The sequence below is a fragment of the Mirounga angustirostris genome, unplaced genomic scaffold, assembly GCF_029215605.1.
Source record: "Mirounga angustirostris isolate CCGP_5_RB_7025 unplaced genomic scaffold, mMirAng1.0.hap1 SCAF_5, whole genome shotgun sequence".
Lineage (NCBI taxonomy): Eukaryota > Metazoa > Chordata > Mammalia > Carnivora > Phocidae > Mirounga > Mirounga angustirostris.
This window is the reverse complement of record NW_026991713.1, coordinates 170,086,626-170,110,348: the sequence shown is the minus strand read 5'-3', so window position 1 is coordinate 170,110,348 and position 23,723 is coordinate 170,086,626. Positions and strand designations below refer to the sequence as shown.

At 58.8% G+C, this 23,723-nt stretch overlaps 1 protein-coding gene across 9 annotated transcripts in view; it reads left to right on the top strand.

Moving 5' to 3' along the window:
• GTF2IRD1 (GTF2I repeat domain containing 1) overlaps positions 1–23,723 on the top strand; it is a 103,079-nt gene that overhangs the window by 13,954 nt on the left and 65,402 nt on the right. For 7 of the 9 annotated variants that reach the window (XM_064593089.1, XM_064593088.1, XM_064593087.1 and 4 more), the window contains 2 exons: positions 19,687–19,815; positions 22,149–22,290. In XM_064593089.1, the coding sequence (XP_064449159.1) occupies positions 19,693–19,815; positions 22,149–22,290 (265 nt within the window). In that variant the 5' untranslated portion in view covers positions 19,687–19,692. Of the gene's footprint in view, positions 1–19,684; positions 19,816–20,094; positions 20,304–22,148; positions 22,291–23,723 lie in introns of those variants that run through there. The other 2 variants (XM_064593091.1, XM_064593090.1) reach the window with 2 other exon arrangements.

Sequence of the window (23,723 nt, the reverse complement as noted above, 5' to 3'; positions counted from 1 at the left end):
CAGGACCCTTTCCTGGGCCCTCAGCCCTGTCTTTGTCTCACAAAATGATGTCTCCATACTTTGGGGTCCCTTCTGGTTTTCAGAACTCACGGGGCCTCCAGGAAGCTCTCCTTGGGCCTCACTGTGACCCCAGACAGGAAGCCTGGCCCCTTTCCTGAAGCTTCTCACCCTGTGGGGGAGGCAGAAAAGGAGTTTGTGTTAGAGAGCCCTTCTGCGAATATCTGCACGCAGTCACTGGACAGTGAGCTGGGCCTGGGCGTGGGGGCTGTCTGGGGGGGCTGCTTCGGGGACCTTGGCACGGGTTGGGTGCACATTCTCTCCTTCCGGCAGACTTTGCTTTGAAGCCAGCCCCTGACTCTTCTGGCTGTGTGACCTTGGGCAAGTTACTCAGCCTTTCTGAGCATCCCTGTCTTCATCTGTCAAATGGGAGGAGAACCACGGTGCTCTAGGGCTGCTGCAGGGGGTTGAAAGCATGCTCACAGCACGGCACGGGGCAGTCGTGGGGCTGCTGATGGTCATGGTGAACTTAATGTGACGTGGCGTCTCAGCTGGGCCCAAGGCCAAGGTAGGGTTTGGATAGAAAGGCTCTGTTGGGCCTTGTTTTCACCTCCCACCACTGCTCTGTGAGGGAGGAATGGGCAGGGTGCCGTGGATGTCTGTCCTTACTGGAGGCAGAGACTGAGGCTCAGAGAGGGGAAGCAAGTTGCCCAGTATCACACAGCCCCTGGGTTGGCAGAGCCTTGACTAGACCCAGATCTCACAAGGACTGGCCTTTGGTGAGGGGCTGCTGTGTCATGGGTCGTTGGGCTCTAGGGAGGGGACGGTGTGGCCTGGGCTGGGCTCCTCCAGGTTCTTCCCATCCCCGGGGAGGAGAACTCTGCGGAATCCTACCACCTGGCCAGGGCTTCGGGGGAGCTTGACTCGTCCCTGGTGGATCGAGGCGGTCAAGCTCTCCTCGCCCAAGTGAGGGAGTGGTGAGCACAGAGCAGGGCAGTAGTGGGTGTTTAAACACGAGCCCTTATAGGCTTTGGGATGGGAGGCCGGGGAAACAGAGCGTGAACGGAGTCCTGCTCCCCCGCTGGGGTTCTTGTGCAATCATAGGAAGGTCACCTACACACTGCGCCTCCGTTGTCCAGTGAGGGACGGGTGATGATCCCTGCCCTGTCCTGCCTCTCTCCTGGGGACCCTGGGGCGTCCGATGTGGTGGAGTGGGAAAGCTGTGACGGGGTTGGGGGGGTGTTGGTGCACCTGCGTCTCCGTGTCTGAGACCCTCCAGCCACAAAATAAAGTGTGTCATCCCCCAGGGACCAGGTCATTAATGTGAACCAGCCCCTGACCCAGCAGGTGGCGGGGACTTCAGTACCATGGCCCCCCCCTCCCCACCGCCCGCAAACCAGGTGGGCCTGAGTGGATGCTGAAGTGTTAGTGGAAGGAAGGAAGGGGTGGGTGGGGCTGGGCGCTGGCGGGGGGTGGGGGGGATGGTTAGCTGTGACGCATGCGCACAGCCAGCGAGCAGGCCTGGAGCGCTCCAGGCGGCAGGTGTATCGGACAAATACCTGATGAACCGACCTCTGAACGGAGACGGACTCCTCTCTAGAGTGCCGTCACCATTTATAACTTTTAGCTTCTCTTTCCCCACCCGGGAGCTCCAGGGCAGGGATCGGGCCTGATTTACCCCCAGTTCCGGGCCTGGGGCATACAGGTGTCCTGATAGTACCGTGTAATGAGTTGGTGCCCCCGCGTCCAACAGATGGGTATGCCGCCCACGCCCACAGGGGCGCTTGGGCCCAGGACTGGGACCAGGGGAACTCCTGAATGGGGAGTGCGGGAGGAAAGGGTCCTGCAGGCTGTGGCGCTGGGATTTAAAGGAGCAGGAACCAAAGGTGTGGGGTTGGGGGCGTTGGGCTGTGATTACTTCCCTGGCATGGATCAGGGCAGGTGTGACAGCCAGATGTCAGGGGAGGGGGCGTGGTGGTCCTTTCACCTGGGGTGGAGGGTCAGAAGGTCCTCGGAGAAATTTCCAGAGGGGCAGTTGAGCCCCATTTTGGGGTGGTGTCTGGAGTTAGAAGCCAGGTCTCCCCACCCAACCTGCAGCAGGGCATGGCCTTCCCTGGGACCGCTGCCCCCTACCCCTGGCAGACTGGGCTGGGTGGGATAGCCAGCAGTAGGAGGAGGGAGGGAGCGCGCCGGCTCAGGAGGGCTGGCTGGGGTGGGAGCCTGTGAGCCAGAGCTCTGGGATTAGATCACCCACCGTGATTAGCTTTTTTTTCCGCCCAGCCTTTTCCCGACAAGAAAGGGCCTGATGCTCCTTATCCACATTGCTCATCCTTCTGAGAAGGCCTGTTTACGTCTGGCAAGGGGGGCTGTCGGGAGACACGATCGCCCCAGGGGCTGGCACCACCCCAGTGCTGGCTTCTTCCCACCCCCTCCTGATACCCAGCCCCCAGGCGCTCTGGATGCTTAAGAACCAACACATGCTTTTGCCCCTTGTGGCTGAGCTGCCGAGGGTCAGCCCGAACCCCGGGGGGACAGGTGCCGGGGTCCCCTGACGCCCAGCCCAGTGCCGGGCCTGCGTTTCCCACCCAGGGCCGCCTCACGCAGGGGAGCAGAAGCGTCTGTATGCTGCCCATCAGAATTACCGCATGAGCTAACCCAGAGTTGATGGGACGCCGTGATGTCAGGGCAGGACACAGTGCTGCCGTGCCTTTAATGAGCGCCCGTGGCCTCCAGGCCCCGTGCCAGATGCTCTTCACACGGTAGCTTGCTGTCCTCAAAATGCTGAGGACAGCAGAGTGGGTGGCACCAGTTTCCTCGGAAGGAAACTGAGGCATGGCGCGTCACCCTCCCTTGACGTTACAGTCCGGTGGTTGCTGGGTGGGGACTCCAGCCCGGCCCAGGTTGACCCCCAAGCCCAGCCACTTCCCTGCACCTCACGCTGAGGAATGAGCCTGGGGTAGACAGGGCGGCAGGGGGAGCCCACGTAGTGGGGCTGGAGGTGCCCGGGGAGGGCCGTGGAGGCCAAGGATGGTCTGGTTTGGCTAAGCTGCATTTGGCAGTCCCCGCTCTGATTTCCTTTGAGCTCCTCGTTCACCCACCAAGCAAGTATGTATGGAGTGCCTGTATGGTTTGGGGGCATAGCCATGAACAAAACAAAATTCCTGTCCCTGCGTGTGCACGTCCTGTTGCGGGGCCGGGGGGGGTGGCTGGTGAGACCACCACCTCCCTGGGCTGGCTTGTGGTTTGCCTTTCCTGTCCTGCGCGCTCCTCCCCAGCCAGTGGAATGAAGCCACAGTGGGGTGGGGACCCTCCATCGTCCTAGACCAGGAGAGGGCCTGGGTGGAGAGGCTCCTGGCTCAGGCTCTTAGTTAGATCCATCTGGAAGGACCAGGGAGGCCTGCGTGTGTGTGTCTGTCCAACCCCATTTGTTCTGGTTTTCTCCTCCTGGAGAATGAAGCCCTTCAGAGCCCTCTGCACCCACTCCCTGCCCCCCCCACCCCCCCGATGTGTCACCCTAGCCCTTGCGCTGCTCTAGGTCCCTTGACTGGCCTCCTGACCTCTAATTTCCCACCCTTCTTCCTCCCCTGATTCTCTGACTTTACCTCGTCCTCAGTTTCCCTCTGGCTTCTCCCACTACATTGTCCCCGGGGGGCCTTTGCTCCTCCTGTATCTGTCGGATCTTGAGCCTTTAGCCCAGAGCCCCCCCACCTAGCCCTCAGCCCCGATCAGATTACAGGTGGCCCTCACGAGCCAAGGCTCTGCCTCTTGGTACCCCCTTTTTATTCCCTGCTGAGCTGGGGGCGCCATCACCCACTCCATCATCAGAATCACAAACCCGGGCATCCCTCCAGGTGGCCCCTCCTTGGGACTCCCCCTGTCCACGGTATCACAAATCTCTGCCCTTTCCTTGGTCACAGCCACCCTCTCCTCCATCCTCCTGCTACCCTCGGCCGCAGACCTGGCCATCTCTGGCCTGGACCATTGCAGAAGCTTGGTTACTACCCGCTCCCCGGCTCTGGATCCACGTCTGCCGAATCCTGCCAGGGTCCCCCAAACTGACCAAACTGCCAGGGACCCCCTGCTCCATACTCTTCAGTGATTCCTGCCCCCTCAGTGATGACCTTCTAAGGCCCTTGACCTGGCCCCCATGGCCGAGCCTGTCTCTCTGCCCACCACTTCCTGCCCCGACCTGGCCCTTCCCAGCAGAGCAGAGCAGGCCCCACCCCACCCACCCCACCCACCACCCTGCTCAGGCCCAGCCGAGACACGTGGGCGGCTGGGCTGGTGGTTGGGTTTCTCGGGCGGCCAGCAATTTGGCACTCCTTCAAACGGGTCTTGCCGTATTTGCTCAGCATTTATTTCCAGGGAGGGGGGCGCTGTGGGGGGCAGGGTGGTCATCCCCTTTGCAGATGAGCAGAGCCTGGGCCCAGTTCCCCTGGCTCTGCTCCTGCCCTGCAGACTCCTGCTGCCCCTGTGGCATGACATTCCGCTCGACTCAAGTGTCACCTCTTCCAGGGAGCCTCCCCGGACTTCCCCACCCACTAGCCTGTGCTTCTTGCAAGTCGTTTATTTTTACCTTTAACTGACTTATAACTTACTGTAAAACGCATAAATCTCAGGCATCTAACATGATGAGTTTTTACCTGTGTAGACACCCACGTAACCACCATTTAAATCAAGATGTATCACAGTGTTTTAATCTTTTTTTCTTAATAGCCTATTTTATTGTCGTTGTCCTGTCCGCCCCCTCCTCCCCCCAGCCTGGGACTCTCTCATGGGCAGGAGCACCTGCCGTGGGTTCCATGCTGTGTCCAACGAAGTGTGATGGTGGTGTGTGTGCGTGATGGCCACATCCCACATGTGTGACCACGACTGGGGGGTGTGGCCGGGGCCATGGCCCTGGGAATTTGTGACCCTGCAAGGTCAGATGCCCCGTCCTCAGCTGGGAGAGGGCTTGGTCCCCTCCCCGGCCAAGGGCCTCCGCAGGGAGCTGGGGCCCCGCCCGGAGAGGCCCCTGCGGACTGGCAGCCTGGGGATTAGTCTCCAAGGCCACAGCGCCAGTTGCCATGGGCACCCCAGTCGGGATTGCGATTTCTCATCCTAGTCACGCAGGCAGCGGCTGCCCCTGCCCGCCCGCCAGGAGCCCGGAGCCGGGAGCCGGGCTTTAAATAACGGGGCAGAAACCTGACCCCGGAGAGCCATCTGCCCACCGGAGCCCGGCCACCCCATCCCACCCGCAGCACCCCATCTCCTGCGGGGCGCAGAGACACAACAGAACTGAGCTGGAAGGCCTCCCTTCATTGTCTTGGTGCCAAGAACACAGGCCTGGCCTGAGCCTGGCCCTGGGGAGCCCCGTCTGGGGGGCATCCGCCCCGCTTCATGAACCCCTCTCTACCCGAGAGGGATAAAGCCGTACCTTCGGGAACCCTTGGGCTAAGAGGAGGCAGGCTTCCCATGGCCGGGCCACAGACCTGCCCCTTCCCTCAGCTCCCTGCTCCTGCCTTTTGCCAGGCCCCCGGGCCTGCTTTCCTGTCCTGGGGGTGGGGCGGCTCTAAGGACTGAGTTTTCCGTTGTTTCTTTCCAAATTGCAGAAGTGATAACATCCTTAGCTCAGAGAGTTTACAGAAGACCAAAAAGCAGAGGGAAGGTAGGTCACTCAGGGATCCGGCTAATCGAGGTGAAGGGTCTGTGCAGTGCCCGTTTCTGGCTTTTTCCATGTGTCCCGGGGCCAGTTGCCACTCTGATGACATTGCTTCCAGCCCCCAGGGGGCTTTTGGATGGTCTGCTGTTACCCTTTGGTGTGTGTGTGCCATGTGTATTTACGGATGTGTGACATGCTTTGGCGAGACGCCTTTCACATAAATCTTCATGTTTCGGAGAATTTTCTCGGGATAAAGTGATAGGACTGAAAGTGCTGGTCTCAGGGTGGGAGCTCGGTTCACCCTCTGGAGGTCTGTCAAGACCGCTGTCCTGGTGTCTGCTGCCTAACTGGGGATTCCAGTATCTGACATCTTTGTAAAACTTTTTTTTTTTTAAGATTTTATTTATTTGTCAGAGAGAGAGCGAGCACAAGCAGGTGGGAGTGGGAGAGGGAGAAGCAGGCTTCCCGCTGAGCAGGGAGCCCGATGCGGGGCTCAATTCCAGGACCCTGGGATCATGACCTGAGCCAAAGGCAGACGCTTAACTGACTGAGCCACCCAGGCATCCCCCTAAAACTTTTTTATTGAGGAAAAAAAAAAAGCTAATCGTTATAAGTTAGCAGCTCGATAGGTTTTTAGAAACGGAATCACCCAGGTCACAACCCAGATGGAGAACAGAACATTCCCAGCCCCCAGAAGCCCCTTTCATGCCTCCTTCCAGCCAGATGACCAGCATCCTGACTTCGAACGTCGGAGTTCGGATGTGTTTGAGCTGCACATAAATGGAATCCTACGGTGTGACCTTTGGTTCCTGGTGCTTTCATCATATTTGAGAGACTCGGCCGTGTCGCTGCGTGTCGTTGTGGTTTGTTCGTGTCTGATGTCTTTTTCGACGGACCAGGCACCCAGGGAGAATGCCCTGGAAGCAAGCACGCGTGGGCGCTACGATAAAACCAGGATGCCTACTGTTGCAATTGTTGCCCAGGTACAAAGAAATCAAGTTTATTTCCCGAAGGAGCCGCACCAGTGGATTGGGGAGAATTTGCACCTAGCATAGCAGTTACGCACAGGGGAGAGGGTGTCGCGTCATGGTGCAAATGTGCGCTGGGTGTGCAGAGATCTGGGGCGTGGGCCAGATCTCTGATGCACATGGAGGTGGTTGGGCGAGGGGCCCATCCAGCTCTGCATGCTTGACATCATGTACTTAGAAGTGCTAAGAGCTTATTATCCGAAGTGGTTGGAATTTGCTCTTGCTGTCCTTCCCGATGGCCTCACTTTCTACCCAAAGCAAATGTGAGCTGTCCTTGACCTCTGCCCTCGTGACCCCCGCCCTCATGACCCCCTGCTAGGTGACTTGTGGAAGTCTCTCCTTCAAGAAACATGCACAGACCTTCTTCAAAAGGTCTTGATAAATGGGCGATTTCCCCAGACTTCCAGGGACGGGGAGCTCAGTGCCTACACGGCCACCTGTTCTGCCCTTTCAGACAGTCCTCCCGGCTTGGAAGTGTTTCCTTGGGTCGAACTAAAGCCCGTATCCCTGTGACATCTTATACTTTGATGCCAGTGAGCCTGGGGCTAGTGTGGGACCTCAGAGTCAGTCATGGGCTTAAGGGTTGGGGAAGCCATGCGCATCCCCAGACCCTAGTCCCTTGATAACACTCAGGAAATGGCTGTTATTATTTAATTGGGGTAAAATACCCGTCACACAGGATTGACCATCACAGCCATCTTTAGGTGTCCAGTTCAGTAGCGTTAGGTACATTGACGTTCTGATGCAGCCCCTCTCCAGAACTTTCTCACCTGCCCGTACTGAAACTCTGTCCCCAGTAAACAGGAAGTCCCCCTCGCCCACCCCCGAGCCCCTGGCACCCACCATCCTCCTTCCTGTCTCTGTGAGTGCCACTGCTCTAGGGATCTCATGTAAGTGGAATGGCATACATCTGCCGTGCTGTGACTGGCTTATTTTAGTCAGCATGGCGTCCTTAAGGTCCATTCATGTTGTCGCATATGCCAGAATTTCCTTCCTGTTTGAAAATCAGAATATTCTGGGGGCGCCTGGGTGGCTCAGTCGGTGGAGCGTCTAACTCTTGATTTCGGCTCGGGTCCTGATCTCAGGGTTGTGGGATCGAGCCCCATCGTCGGGCTCTGTACTCAGCATGGTGTCTACTTGTCCCTCTCCTTGTGCTCTTCACACCCCCCCCCAAACAAATAAATAAAATCTTTGAAAAAGAAATATTCTGAAAAATATTCTGTTGTATGTATAGACCACATCTTCTTTATCCATTCATCCATCAGGGAACCCTTGGGTTACTCCCACCTTTTGGCTATTGCAAATAATGCTGCAGTGAACATGGGTGTATAAGTATCTCTTTTGAGACTATTATTTTATTACTACCGACATTGCTATAAGATCTCCAACTTGGAATGCATCTGATAAGTCACCTCTTCTAGTCCTTACCTAGTGCTTGAGTTCATTTATCCAGCATCCACCTGAGACTTCTTCCGGCCTTGGGTGCACACCAGGGATGGGATGGAGCCCCACTACCTTCTAAACACCCCTGGCCGTCCGAGGGTCAGGAGAGCTCCACTGTGAGTGGGATCACGGCAGAGGGAAGGGCAGGCAGGCTTCCTCTGTGTCTCCAGATGTCCCGCTAGAAGGAAGCAGGTGCAGAGGCTGCAGCAGGACAAACTCCATTTTCGTGCTTGCACAAACTCCTCAGTGACAAGGATTGAGGGAAGGTGGCATTTATCAGGAGAGTTGTAGAGACTCAGGTCTCTAAGGATAGAGTCCATTTCAACTAAAGTTATTTACCTCCCCCCACCAACAGTGCAGTGAGGTAGGTCTGCACTGTTGCCCCATTTTACAGATGAGGAGAGCAAGGTTCGGGGGGAATTAAATAACTTGCTCATTAGACTAGACTGGAAGGCGGGTCTTTCTCTCCTTGAATGGTGCATAGCAGTAGGGCTTTTAAAAGGTGATCGGATTGATTTGTTTTCATTTATTTAGAGCCTGCCTTGTTTCAGAAGGAACTTGAAAGACTCGTAAAGAAACATAAACTCTAGTAAGATGGAATAAAAAAGGCAGTAAAATAAAAGAGTTACGGCTTCAGACGGAGCCAGAAGTGAATATAATTTGAAAACGCATCCCGTGGAATCTGTTTCCATTAGGAATGTGTTCAGTTGCAAGTAACCCGATAAACGGGGACTTGAGAAGGGAGGAGTCTGTTTCTCCTGTAACAGGACATCTGAAGGTGGGCAGCCCAGCCCTGGGCACCTGCTCAGGGTCTTCAGAGGGGCCAGCACCTCTGTTTTCTGGCACTCCATCCTGAGCGGTGACTCTGGTCCCTTTGGCCTATAGGGGCAGCAGGGATTGAGCAGTGGGCACCTGCTACAGATTACCTGTCTATACAGCCACAGGGAAGAGAGCGCTCCATTAAAGGTGGCTTAAGTGGGGCGCCTGGCTGGCTCAGTTGGTGGAGCGTACAGCTCTTGATCTCGGGGGTTGTAAGTTCAAGCCCCACGTTGGGTGCAGAGATTACTTAAAAATAAAATCTTTAAAAAAGAAAAAAAAAGGTGGCTTAAGCAATGTGGACATTTATTATCCATGCCGAAACCCAGAGGTGGTAGATTCCAAGTCACGAAGGGCCAGGTTCTTCCACGGGTCTGTGCTGTTGTCCTCCACGTGATGGCTTCACCTCCTGGGCGGGCTCCTCTCATGGTCCCCACGTGGCTGTCAATGGTTGGGGGACTCAAATGCAGAAGAGGGAGGACATCCCTGGTTCCAGTCACATTCTAAGAGCAAGGAGAGCTTTCCTAGGAGCCCCTCGAGTTGTAGTGGCCAGAATTGGGTTACATGCTTCTCCTAAAACCAATCCCAGGTAAGGGAACGGGATTGCCTGGATCTAAGCAATAGAGAATCCCCAGGATTCACTGCCGCCAAGCACCTGCTGTGAGATGCCAGGACACAAGGAAGGCTCTGTTAGCGGGGAGGAGGGACCACAGCCAGGGTTGGGACTCCATGTCTTGACCGAGTCTGGACTGCCTTCCAGTGCACTGTGGCTGGTGTAAGACCCCTCCAGCCGCCCCTGCCTGGGTCCTTCCCAGGCAGAGAGAACTGGAAGTCAGGGCTTTGGCCCTGTGTATTCTCTGCCAGATGCAGTGATGGTGGACAGTGGGAGGGGGCAGGAATTCAAGGCCCCGGGCTCATCCATCTCCACTGGGGAGCTGCCTGGAGAGGAGAGGAAGTATCCAGTTTAGGGGGGCGGGCGGGGCTGCTGGGAAGGAGAAAATTCTCCCACAGGGGGAGAATTTTGTTTGTTCTCTCAAGCTTCTTTTTCAAGAAACACAAGCATATGGTGGCGGATGGTGCGGGGGCCGTGTTTGGGTGGTGTGTGCTCTTGCCTTTGCCTTTTGCGTGGTTGAATGAATTTTTTTTTTTTTTTAACTGGCTCTTGGGCCCAGCTGGATCTTAGGGCTCTGAGACTTGAATCCGAGGCGTTCCCCTGGCATCCGGAGAAATCCAGCCCTTTCCAGTGGTGGTTCTGGGGTTTCCAACTTTCTGGCAAAGCCAGGCCTGAGCTCTGTTGAGGTCTGAGCTGAGGAATATGCGTCCAGGGGATTGAGGACGTGGACCAGGACTCAGGGGTGGGGTGTGAGGAGCAAAGGTGTACTGGATTCATTTCCTCTAACAAATTGCCATAAACCTGGTGCCTTAAAGCAACCAAAACTTATTCGCTCCCAGTTCTGGAGGCCAGAACCCAGATCAGGACTGCTGGCTCAAAATCAAGGTGTCAGCAGAGCTGTGTGCCCTCCAGGGACTGTCGGGGAGAATCTGCCTCTTGCCTCTTCCAGCTTCTGGTGGCTGCTGGGGCATCCCAAATACCTATCCAGGCTCTAGCCACCCTTCCAAACAGCTGTCCATTGGAGGTGCAGCTGCGCTGCCTAATCTGCCTGTGGGGTGTATCGGTCACCTGTCACCGTGTAACAAGTAGCCCCAAACTCAGCACTGTCAAACAGTAGTCATTTCATACTTTAATCATCTCTCAGTTCGGGGCTTGGCGGGACTCGGCCTGATGGTTCTTGCTCAGGATCTCCTGCACTTGCAGTCAGAAGATGGCTGGGGTTGGGGGTGTCTCAGAGACTTCTTTGTTGCTGGCGGCTGGCCTGGGAAAGAGCTGGGTCTCCCCAGGAATCACTAGATTCCATCCCCCCCCACCCCCGGTCTATCACGGTGGCTTCGGGATAGCTGGACCACTGACGTGTCGGCTCAGAGCTCCCATGAGAGCCCGGGAGAAGCCTAGTGCCTTCTGGGGACTGGGCTTGGAGGTCACGTGGTGGCGATATCAGCTGGCTGTGGGCTAGAAGTGAGTTATGAAGGCCCGTATTCAAGAAGGAGGGGAACTGGGTATCTCCACTTGTTGGGAGATGTGTCCAATAATTTGTTGTCATGCTGAGAACCACAGGGGGAGGACACACCAGAGAAGCGGCCTCCGGGGGCCCAGAATGGGGATTTCTTTGCCCAGTGGACCCCAGGGGCCTGAGCACCCAGAAGATATTCGGGGGCAGATTCATGCTCCGGGTGGAGTGTGTCCTCTTAGGCCTGCACACTGCTGTCCCTTGGAGGGGGCCCGGAGCGGGGCCCTCTGAGGTGCAGGCCCAGGATCTGGGGCTGAGGGTGGGACGGAGCATGGGTGTTTCCTACCAGACGGTTTCAGAGTCTGACCTCGGTCTATGTTGGAAGGGCTCAGGGATCTGCCCCAGCTCCCCTCCCAGCCTCCAGGAGGGCCCCATACCACACCCTGCAGGCTCATGCCTCAGTGCCTTTGCTGGTGAGGCACCCTGTCCAGAGGACCCCCCTCCTCCTCCGCCTACTCTTTTCTTGCGTCTGATTCTTCCGAACCTGCGTAAATGGCCTCTCCGCACCGAACACCTTTCTTGGCCCTGTTCTTTGTACAGGCCGGTTCTCGGCAGGTCAGGGGCGGGGGCACATGGGAGCTGGTAGGTTCATGGGGGCCCAGATACCTCTGCGTCCTGGCATCCACTCTAATCTTAGGATTGACACTCCAGAGTGAACAGTGGGTGAGTGCAGCCAAACGTTTCCCTTTGCTTACGGAGTGAAGGTTGTGTATCTGCAAGCCAAGCTTCTCCCCTGTGCCACAGAAATCACCTTTCCACGTGTGCTTTCACCCTTCAAAACCCATCTCAGTATTCATCAACTCCGGGAAACCTTGTTTGGAGACCCCTATTCCCCCAAAGCTAAGTAAAACAGAAGATGTGAGGAACCCCTTTCCGTGGCGTCAAGCTCTGTAACTTGGGCACGCTTCCCTGCTTGTCCTCATTTCATGGTCTGATAATTCTCTGTGGACAGGCCGGCCCTGTGAGCACTAGGAGGGCAGGTGGGGCCATCTGAGTCATTTCCAAGTCTGCCTAACCCGGGGTAGGCTCCCAGGAGGATTGAATAAACAGGTTGGGGTGAAGGGAGGCCAGGGAAGCGTCCTGCCTGGGGCCTCCTGAGAGGTAGGCCAGCCTCAGCTTCTGCAGGCTGCCCCCACCCCGCTTGGCAGACCGCACTGCCTGGGGACCGGGACCCGGCTGACAGCCAGGTGGAGGTGTGCTCTCTGCTCTCTCCCAGGACAGCCCAGCTAGGTGGCTGATGAGCACCCATTGTAGCCCTCGGGGATCAAGAAGTGTGTGGAAGGGAAGGAGGAAGGGAGGGGCGCCCACGCCCCTGATATGGAAGGGGCTGGAGCAGACCCAGCTCATGGGTGGCCCCTAGCTCACCACTCCCTAGCATGCTGGTTGTAGGAGAGCTTTCAGCATTGGTTTCTTGGTTCAATCCCAAACCCATGGGGACAAGGGACCTTCCCCAGCCTGGTGGGCCAGGCCACATGCTGTCACTATGGCCGGGGTGGGGTGGGGGGGCTGCTCTCGTTCCGTGTGGGTTGTGCGCACACGGTCTCCTTTCTTACCCATCCCCATGCATTCCACCGCTGTGCTTTCTCTCTCAGACACACGTATCATCACATCTGCACATCTCACGCAGACACGCACACAGATGCCCACTCACACTCCCGATTCCTTAAGCATGTACTTGTCAGGCTCCAGCAGACTTGAGGGGAAACTCACGTGAGCAGGCTCGATTCCCAGTTAGGCCACTGGCCAGGGAAGGCACCCGCCACTGGTGGCCCTGGGCTCGGGGGACAGGCCCACTTCCCCCAGGCCCTCCTGGGGTCTCCCTGCCTGGGCCCCATGGGCGAGGAAGCCTAGTGCTGAGTGGGCCCCCCTTTCCCTGCCAGCCAGGCCTCACCCGCTGGTCTGTTGGCATCCCAGAGGGAAGTAGTCGAAGGCTGCATCGGAGGGACCCCAATTTCTTCAGGGGGATGTGGGCTGAGATCCCGCCTTTTCCACATGCTGGCTCTGGGGTTTATGGTCAGGGTGCTCGAGGCTCGAAGTCCTACTCTGGAAATTGAGGGTGGGTGGGAGAATTAGCCAGACATCAGGGTCTCACTGGGTCTGGGTGTTTGGGAAACAGCCATGTCGCTCTCTCCTTCACTCCCCTCTGCTGAGCCCCTGTCAGGGAGAGGGGCAGCCGGGTCCCTGGATGGCCGGCTGACCCCACCTCCTTGGCACTTGCTGTTTGAGGCCTGGGCCCCTTTGGGTGTCCTCTGTGTGTCGCTCTGAGCCCTGGGCCCACGGTGTGGAGGACGGGCACCTGGACTCCTGTCATCGAACACACAAGCTCTTCCTCAGCCTCTCTCTGCTGGCCTCCTTGGGTCTCATCGGCCACCCTGATGGCTGGTCACCGCACCTGGGGTTCCGCCATGAGCCCCATGCCTCAGAACGGGGACTCTTGCCCCAAGTAGGAGCAAAAAGGGACTGGTTGTATCAGATGTCCCACGTGTCATCCTGGCTTTGTCACTCCCTTTGAACAGGAAGGTCCTATAGGTCTTGGTTTCTTCACCCTTAAAATGGGGCAAGTCCCCTCCATCCTACCTGCTCCCTGGACAGCGGTCACAGATGTCAGAGTGCTCATGAATGGGACAGCAGTGTCCGAGGGGGCCCTGGTGGACGGCCATGGTTGGTGGCCATGAGGCTGGATCTTCAGCCCGGGAGGGGAGGGAGGAGCTGGTAGTGGAAGCAGGGCAAGGAGGGGAGGAGGAGTTGGGGGGTTGAACCCTTGGATGAGGGAGCATCCGGATGCTGGTGGGGAAGGGGAGTTTTAGATAGGCTGGGCCAAGAGGTTCCTCTGCAGCCCTGACTTTTTTGCTTTGCACACCCCTCTCCCACCTCCTACCCCATCAGCCCCGTTCGCTTCTCCCGCTGGGTCACGCGTCACTGCGAGAGATCAGGTACCCGCCAGAGCGAGTACCTGTCTCCCCAGGCAAGCAGGCCACGGGCAGCGGAAAGGACAGGCACAGGGACACCTCCCACCGAGCCTCCTAGCTGGCCTGGAGCGCCCAGTGCGAGGTGTTTGGGATTAGAGACCCCAGCCGAGGTGCCCGTGGGCTTTCTGGGCCTGGCCCCCATGGATGCCTCCCAACTGGAGACAGGTCTGCCCTGGGTCGGGGCCGTAGTGACTCAGACGGGCACACAAGCGCTTGGCTACTCTTCGGCTCAGAGACCGGGCTGGCCTCCAGCTCTCGGCGGTCAGCAAAGCTGCCACTGTGTGGGCAAGGAGTCCCCAGCTGGGGGGGTGGGGGGAGGAGGGCATCAGGCAGGAAGAGCAGAGCTGCTCGGAAACTGGAATCGGGATGTTGGAGCTGGAACCATGCCCAGAGATCATCCCGGCTGTACCTGCCTGCGTGTCAGCCTCCCCCGGGACCCAGGGTCTTCACTTAGCCCCAGCTCTGCCTTTCAGTGCTTCATAAAACAAGACCCTGGCCCGCATCTGGTCTCCAGATAGGTCAAGAGAGTGGCTTTCCCCCACCTCCTTGAGATCTCCCTGGAGAAGGAGGGCCTGTCCCCTCCCCCAGGAGCCGCCCAGCCCATCTCTCACCTGATTAGGTAACACTGATTTTTTTTTAAAGATTTTATTTATTTATTTGACAGAGAGATCACAAGTAGGCAGAGAGGCAGGCAGAGGGAGAGGGAGAAGCAGACCCCCCGCTGAGCAGGGAACCAGACGCAGGGCTCGATCCCAGGACCCCGAGATCATGACCTGAGCTGAAGGCAAATGCTTAACCGACTGAGCCACCCAGGAGTCCCAAAATTGATATTTTGGACCTGAGGACAGGCCCTAGTGTCCATCACTTCGCCTTCCCGTCTGTCCGTCTTGTTCTCAGCATGTGGGAGGGGCATATGGGCCTCTTGGTCCCTGTGTCGTGGGGTGACCAGCGGTCTCCGTTTGCCTGGGATTGAGGGGTCTCCCAGGACAGGGGACTTCCTGTGCTAAACTCAGAGAGGTTCGGAGCGAACCAGGGCAAGCTGATCAGCCTAGCTGTGCATCAGCCATGGCTTCAATCAGCTGATCTTTCTGTCCTCCCCCCGCCCCCATCCTGGTGAGTGTGAGGATTACAGTTCTCCTGCCACTTCTTGAAGGACAGGAGCAGGCCTGAGAACAGACAGACAGACATACCGACCTTATCCTCAGTACCCACCGGCTGGGGGTCCTTGCCTCTGTGATGGAGGATCACAGAAGCAGAGAGGGTGACACACACTGGTGCCCCACCCCAGACCAGTGTCCACGGGCGCTGGTGCTGGGGTCCTGAGCCGCGAGAGGAGCACCTGTCCAGGACGCCTGGCTGACCCAGCAGCCTCCGTCACTTTCAGTTCCTGGACCATTCCTCTGCGATCCGAATGCATCCAGACTTGCCGTGTCGCACATTGCCTTTATTTTTTAATTTTTTTTATTTTTTGAGAGCCTTCCAAGCCCAAACTTGTCACTCTGCGTATAGCTTGTGACCGTCCCAGTTCCTGCCACCCGTCACACTGGCTAGTTCCATGAATATTTGTTGCATGCCCATGAAAACCCAAGCAGGCGTTCGAGGCAGCGGGCATCCCGTGAACCTGGCAGGCGCGGCCCCGGCCCCCCCAGGGCCCCCATTCCTGCTGGGGAAGTCGGGCGAGAAGCACATGAGCAAGTCCCTTCAGATGGCAGCAGATTCTGTGCGGAAAAGAAGAGACGGGGAGCTGGTGTGAGGGGTCTGCTATGCGGTCAGGGACGGGGTGCAGAGGAGCTGGGGGTCGGGGTTGATGGAGCGAGGGGCAGGCCTGGAAGAGCCCGCTGCACGGGGGGAACCACAGGCATAAGGCCCGGAGAGGGGAGTGCAGGTGGCATGTGAGGGACACGAGGAGGATGGAGCCAGAGCCCAGCGCGGAGCGGAGAGGGCCAATGGGCCAGAGAAGGCAGGTGGGCCCGGCTCACACAGCACCTATGCTCAGAGCTGTTACTTCGACTCTTCCAAGCAGGACAGTGGCGTGAGACTGACGTGGCTGCTCTTGGCAGGAGGGACCGTGGCGACGAGAGAAGGGCAGGGAGGCCAGCGAGGAGGCCTGGCCATGGAGTGGGCGAGCAAGGATGGTGGCCTGGGTGGGGAGGGGGCCCTGGCGGTGATGAGAGGCGGACAGATCTGGGTGCTTTCCGGAGCCACGTGGGCAGCATTCTCCCTGCATCGTTTTAGAAGCGAGGGACAAGGGAGCCGGGGACGAGGCCTCAGTGTGAGCCCGAGTACCCGAGTGGCTCGCTGGGGAGGAGCAGGTCTGAGTGGGACACGTGGGGCCTGCTCCCGGTGAGTTGCTTCTTAGACATTGAAAAGGAGGAGGCGGCAGAGGAGGTGGCGTTCAGGGAGAGGGGAGGGAGAGAAACCGATAGTCACCAGCCTCCAGGTGACATTAAGCCAAAAGATTGCCTGGCAGAGAGGGACAGAATTGGACGGGGAAGAGGAGGGGCCAGGACCGAGCCACAGCCTGCCAGCGGTTGGGTTAGCAGTCAGGGTTAGCGGTCGGTGCCTGAGGTCGGGTTAGCGGTCGGTGTAGGAGGTCAGGGTTAGCGGTCGGTGCCGGAGGTCGGGTTAGCGGTCGGTGCCCGAGGTCGGGTTAGCGGTCGGTGCCGGAGGTCGGGTTAGCGGTCGGTGCCCGAGGTCGGGTTAGCGATCGGTGCCCGAGGTCGGGTTAGCGGTCAGTGCCGGAGGTCAGCGTTAGCGGTCGGTGCCGGAGGTCAGCGTTAGCGGTCGGTGCCGGAGGTCGGGTTAGCGATCAGTGCCCGAGGTGGGGTTAGCGGTCGGTGCCGGCGGTTGGGTTTTGGTCATAGCCAGCAGGGCAAATGTCCGGGAGGTGGGAGGTAAGCCAGGTGGGTGGCCCCCTGGCAGCCTCGGGAGAAGTGTCTGTCGGGGGAGAGAGGATGCTTGCTCACAGCATCCCTGCTCGCCTCCTGGCCCTTGCAGGCCTTGTCCACCGAGGAACCCAAGGGTCGCTGACAGTTGCTCCCCACCTATGCCCTGCTTCAGGAGCCAGCTGCCTGTTCCCCGACGTGACGCTTCTCGTGTCCTCCCCTGGGTGCCCCAGAGCAGCACTTGGGTGCCTCCAGCCTTGCCCAGCCCTAGCCTCTGTGCTGTGCGCCCGAGGGCTCCACAGTGGCTCCCGTCCTCACCGCCCTTTCGACCCCCTGACCCCCGGGACGCTCTCCTGTTTATGCTGGCCACTCAGTGCCTCCTGGTTTACTGCTCTCATCTTCCTGTTCTCTATTCTGCATAGTTTGTTGGTTTTATGGGGTGGTTTTCTTCCCGGCCCCAGGGCTCTTGCGCCTCTGGCCCATGCCCAGCTGCTCCAGCCGCATGGAGCCCGCCCCCTCCCAGAGGCCCCGGGCCTTTGCAGGAGGGTCTTCTGCCGCCTCCCGAAGTGCATCCACCTTCCCCCGGACAAGGAGCTGGGGGCTAGCCCAAGCCGAGCCCCCCTTTCCTCCCTCCCTCCCTCCCTCCATCCTTCCCTCCCTGCGTCCCTGGTTCCTTCCTAAATGGATTAGGACTTTGCAGGAAGGAGCCACCAGCTGTCTGGGGCGGCCCGGAGGCCAGGGCTGTCTGGTGCCTCCTGCTTTGCCCTGATTCAATTTGGGCCAGGAGGCTGGCAGGCTGAGGTCTTTCTGGGAATGGCTCGAGGGGGTGGCTGAAGGGAGGGGAGAAGCCTTCAAGCGCCCCAGGCAGGCAAACCTCTCCGCTGGTCACACGGTGGACCCTCCAGTGGGCTTTGTGCCGCACAAGGCCCCAGGCTCTGGCCACCGGCTGCCTGTGGCCCCCATGAGGATGTCCCCTACATGGCCTGTCACACATCCCTTAATGCTGTGGACTTCAAACATTTATAAAATTGCAACCTGGTTGAAGAAATACATCTTGTAAACATTTCGAAGTGAACCCAATTCACATGTTGGCCAACTGCTGACTGGCCAGTTGTTAAAATCAATATTTATTCACAGCCAAATAGCAGACTCGGGCCAGACCTGAGGTGGGAGCCAAGCTCGAGTGCTTTCCTAATTCCTTTGTATGTTTCCACAACAGCAGTTGGGACACTTCGCACCTTGTTATGTGTGATGCACTCGTTCCGTATCACCGGTTCCACGACTCACGAAAGGCCTCCAGTCTGTGGTGTGGACCGCGCCCCGCCTTGGCCCGTTGCGCACGGCGGGCCCTGAGCTGGGCCCTGGGGGTGCAGCAGTGACTGGCAAGCCGGTCCCTGCCCTCACAGAGCTTATGGTCCAGGGGGCAGCTGCGGTGGCAGAAGACACTCTGGGCTTGGCACCCTTTAAGACATCGGGCCTAGCTGTCAACCTGCCCGGTGCCCCCACCCCCCATCAGCAGGAAGGAGGGAGGCCAGGATCCATAGACTCTGAGGCCCTCAGCCCTGCTCCCTGCTCGCACCCCTGACCTGGTTGCCAGCACCTGGCCTGGGGCCCGTGCACAGAGCATTAGGGGAGCTGAGCCCAGAGAGGGAAACCGAGGGTCCCTGCCTTCGAGGAAGGGCACTGGGGCAGCCTGTGGGTGGCCCCCCGGACCTGCCTCCTCGGGTTCTGGTAGGGGAGGGGCAGGACGGAACCGGATGCAGGAGAGGCTGACCTTTGTGTCTAGTGGGTGCCCAGGCTGGACCAGGTGGTGCAAGGGCAGCAGGCCTGTCCCCTGCCTCGAGCCCTGGCATTGGGCCCTGGTCTGAGGGCACTCCAGCAAGGGGAGGGTGCACCTCTGTCCTCCAGGAGCCTCATGACAATGGGGCAAAGTCCTGTCTTGGGGGAACCCTGTCCTGAGATGAAGTGGCCTCCACTATCTTTCTGAACCTCTGAGACTGGGGCTCGCGGGCCTCGGGACAGTGGCCTTGCCCATTGCAGCTTGGTAGAAAGCTGTGACAGAGGAGCCTGGGGACATGTGGGAGGCCAGCCAGGACAGCTGGCCCAGCCAGGGCGGGAAGGGGCAGGAGGTGGGGCCGTTGAGGGCACCCTCTCAGCAGGGGTGACAATTAAAAGCTGAGTGGGCTGTCGGCAGATGACAGAGGAACCCAAAGGCCACTCGGGTCAGGGAGAGGGAAACCTGTGACAGTTGGGGCCCCATGAAGGACGTGGGTATGTTTGGGGGACGGTGATTCTTAGAGCACCCGGAGTGTGGGGTGTGGAGGGGGAGTTGGGCGAGGGGCAGGAGTGCAGAGCTAACGTGGGCAGTAGGGAGCCATGGAGGGTGTGTGAGCAAGGGAGAGCCACGGCCAGAGCTACGTGCAGGGGAAAGTTGGCAGTTGAGGTGCCAGGAGGACTGGTCATCGTACTGGGCTCAGCCCTGGAGTTGCAGATTGGGGGACATGCCATGGAGCGAGCGCACTCCTCAGTTACCCTGCCGCGTGTGCCCGTGCCTGCCCGGAGCTGTGTGCGGCCTCCTCCCTAACTAGGCCCTGCGGGGGGGATCTAATGCCTTCATGCGTCTAACCCCTTGGGGAAAGGGGAGGCCAGCCCTTGGTTCATCCCACCCTGGAAGTAGAGGCGGCCCTGGGGTTCTGAGGGCCTGGCGGGGTTGGGGTCGGCATTCGCATGGGGGCCACGCCCTGGGGCACACGCCCACCTCCGCGGCCTCCCTCCATCCAGGTGACCATGGCCTTGTTGGGGAAGCGCTGCGACATTCCCGCCAACAGCTGCGGGCCTGACCGCTGGAGCTCCGCCTTCACCCGCAAAGACGAGATCATCACCAGCCTCGTGTCTGCGTTAGATTCCATGGTGAGTGCCCCGGTCTGCCCCGGAGGGGCGGAAGTCCCGGCCTTTGTCAGCAGACTTCGAGCTCGAGTCCCACCTCTGCCACCTCGGGCGGAGGGAGGGAGGGAGGGGTCTTCGACCCCCTGGGACTCACTGTCCCCATCTGCCTACATGGGGGAGGGAGGCAGGGGGAGGCTTGAGTGGGGCCAAGGATGTGAAAATCCAGCCCTGGAATTCAGCACTGGCCCTGGGCCCCTGGTCCCCTCACCCCTCATCCTCATTTCATCACCTTTTGCCATTCAGGTCCCATCCCTGGGAAGGTCACAGGTCTCCGAGGAAAGGACCTGACTCATGAGAAAGCTGTAATCCCCGATGTTAAAGCACGAGCTATAACTGCATCTCGGGCCCGGGAGAGAGAAACGCCTCGTAAATCACTCCTTTGGCACGATTGCTTACGTACCTAAGCCTGCAGTGGTTTATTCCAAATGAGGAAATTATAATGTCATTTTCCTGTAGGTTTTTCCTGGGGGGGGGACGTTCTGGGACAGAGTAAGGGGGTGTTAGAAGCTGTCTGGCGTCCGTTAGCTGCACCCCTGCATGTTAGGATGGTGAAATTGGAGTTCAGAGAGGGCAGCACCTTGCCTGGAGTCACACAGCATGGCCAGTTTTGTGTTTTGTGTTTTTTAAGATTACATTTATTTGAGAGAGAGAAAGTGAGAGAGAGAGAGAGAGCACAAGCAGGGTGGGAAGGGGCAGAAGGAGAGGGAGAAGCAGGCTCCCCACTGAGCAGGGAGCCCGACACGGGGCCCGATCCCAGGACCCCAAGATCATGATCTGAGCTGAAGGCAGACTGAGCCACCCAGGCGCCCCGACAGAGCTTTTCCATCCTCATAGAAAGTTCTGTTGGGCAGCACTGCTCTAGAGGGGAGGAGGAGGAGCAGGGCCCCCGTAGCTCGCCTGGTGGCGGGGACGAGACCTGCTCCCCTGTCCTTAGGTCCCTTCCTGGGTTTCCTGACGGACCCCAAGGGTGATGATGACCCTTGCTCGGCAGTGACTGGATGCTGGCATCCTCCAGGGCTGGGGCCTGGGTCCTCGGGTGGTCTCCAGGGGCTGTGGGGCAGACCCTCTTCCAGGCCTTTCCTCCAAGCCCTGTTCTTTGTGCCTCTGGGGAAGCCGATTCCCTGGAGAGTGACCACACAGGGAAGTAAGTATCTCTCCAGCTCGGATGGCCACTCGTGTGTTGGGAACAACTGACTCTATTTGTCTCCTTTGCTTGTTAACGTTTTGCAGCATTGCCACAGGGAGAGCGAGCGGCAGGTTTTTATTTTAATCTTAGCAGGAAATCAACACACACCCTTCACCGTAGGAGGTCTCCGGGGACAGGCCTTTCAGCTCCACAATGTCCCCGGCTTCCTCAGCAGAGTGACTCTGGGCTGAAGCTGAGAGGCATGATTATGGCCCAGAGAGGTTGAGGAACCTGTCCTAGGTCACACAGCAGCAGAACTGGGATGAGAAGCCAGACTCCCTGACTGCCCAACAGAGCGCTACCAAACTCTCATAAAAACCAGTGTTTACAGGGCGCCAAATGCATGCTGAGAGCTTTGCAGGCAGAGATCTTCTGCTGATCTAGGTCGGAGGTCTGAGATGCTGGTGGTCTTGGTTGCAGGGCCCCTGTGTTAGGGCTTCCCGTGCAGGGGGCCTGCCAACCCCTCAAGTCTGGGGCTGCAAAAATGACCTCTGTTTGTGAACCCACAGGAGATACCCCTGTTTAGAGATTCCTTCCTGCCTGCCAGGCCTCGCTGAATCCCTACAGCCAAGCCCATTGAAAGCCTGGGAGCTGGGCTGCCTGTCCCCATTCTGCAGATCAGGCCCAGAGAGGGGAGTAACGTGCATCAGTCCCACAGCAGGAAGTGGCTGATGTGGGATTGAAACCTGGATCTGCTCAAGCCTTGATTCTCCTGGACGCCCCCGCCGCCCCGCCTCACCTCCTCTCATTTAGGACTTTAAGAAAACCAGACAGGATTGTTCTGGGGCTGGGGCCAAGCCTCAGGCAGGAACCCCTCTAGAGCCAGGAGGACCTGGGAGGAGGGAAGGGCAGGGGCCCTGTGTCTTTGTTCTTCTGGGGGCTCCATGACCTGTCTTCTCCCTTGACCTTGGCCAAGCTTTGGGTGGGGGGTGTCATTCACTCCTTCCTCCTGCAGACTCCGACTGAGAACCGTGGAGGGGTGACCTCTCCCTGGAGCTGCTGGTGGGATCTTAGGCAGCTGGGAGCTTCATCCCACCCCCAGAGCTGTCACCGGAGGTGTCCCCGAGCTGGGGGACTTCCTCCCGGCTCACATACCCCGCTCCCCCTGCAGTGCTCGGCGCTCTCCAAGCTGAATGCAGAGGTGGCCTGTGTTGCTGTCCATGATGAGAGCGCCTTCGTGGTGGGCACCGAGAAGGGGAGAATGTTCCTGAACACACGGAACGAGCTGCAGTCCGATTTCCTCAGGTTCTGCCGTGAGTACCCCAGGGCTCCAGTGGGTGGGGCCTGCGGTCCCTGAGGGTCCCCAGAGCAATTCCAGGGGGCCTTGTGTTGGGGGCTGTGCGGGCTTCCCAGTGTGGCGTCACCGGGGCGTGACTTCTCCAGCAGCCCCTCAGTCCATAGAGACCAGCTGACTCCACCCCGGGGCGGGCCAGACCCAGACACGTCCGCGTGCTCGTTGGCAGAAGGGGACCCTGAGGCCTGGTGTTGCCTCTGACACACAGGGACCCAGTGCCCTTGTTCAGCTAACGCTTATTGAGCACCTGCTGTGTGCAGCACCCTTTTCGCCACGCTAACTCAGTTATCCCGACGTCAACCCTGTGAGGTAGGCACTGTCGTTGCTATAGTAACGATCTGGAGCCCCCTCGTGGTGGCTCTTGGGGACGAAGTGACTGAGGACACCGGCAGCACGAGGGGAATGCTTGATATCTCGAGCGGTTAGTGGTGTTGCGATCAGTACTGCTTTGAGCCAGGCCGCGTGCTCTGTTCACTTTCCCCAGCAGGCTCAGGAAACCGCACCCAGTTTACAAGGGAGAAACTGAGGCACGGTGAGCATGAGCCACTTGCCCAGGGAGACACAGCCGCCACATGACGGAGGCCAGGTTTCTGTTCTGAAACCCGTGCTCTTTGTGCTGCACCCCTTCAGAATGGGGGAGGTGTAGCAGGACGCTCCCCCCCCACTCCCCCCGGGAGCCCTGCCAGGGGTTCCTGGTCACTTGCAAAAGAGAACAGCACTCAGAGCTGGGAGCCGGGAGCCCTGAAGCAGGGGGGTCATTCTGAAGCCCCCAACTCCTCAACACTACTGTTGGGGCCTTTAGACCCTCGTAACCCAGCCCCTGCCTCTGTGTCACCCCTCCCGGCATCCCTCGCTGCAGGCGGTCCTGGGCTGAGTGGTAGCTCACCGGCTCTGTGTGCATGCTCCCCTCTGCCTTTGTCCCTGCTGTCCCCCCACCTGGGAGGCCCTCCCTCCTCTCCTCTGCCGGCAGACGCCTCCCCAGCCTCCGCGTCCACGTTCCTCCCGCCTGCCCGGGCCCCTGTCTGTGCCCCCCACCCCTAGTCGCCAATCCTCCCCCGCCCCACCGCCCCAACCCCTGTGGTTACTCCCCACACTGTGCTGGCTTCTCGTGTCCTAAATTTCCATCCGTGCTCCTGGTAAGCTCGTCATCTTCACCTTTTTGGTGGATTAGACCCTACAAGGTTAGGGCCTGGCTGCAGCACTGAAGGCCAGTCCCTGAGCAGCTGCTCAAGCCCACGAGTTGGGACTCTGAGCTCTTAGGGTTAAGAGCAGGCCCTGAAGGCAGGCGTCTGGGGCTCCGTCCCGGCTCTGCTACCTGCCGGCTGCTGGACCTCAACCTTCTTGTCTATGAAAGGGGAGGACAGTGCTGCCCTCCTCGAGGGTCGATCTGAG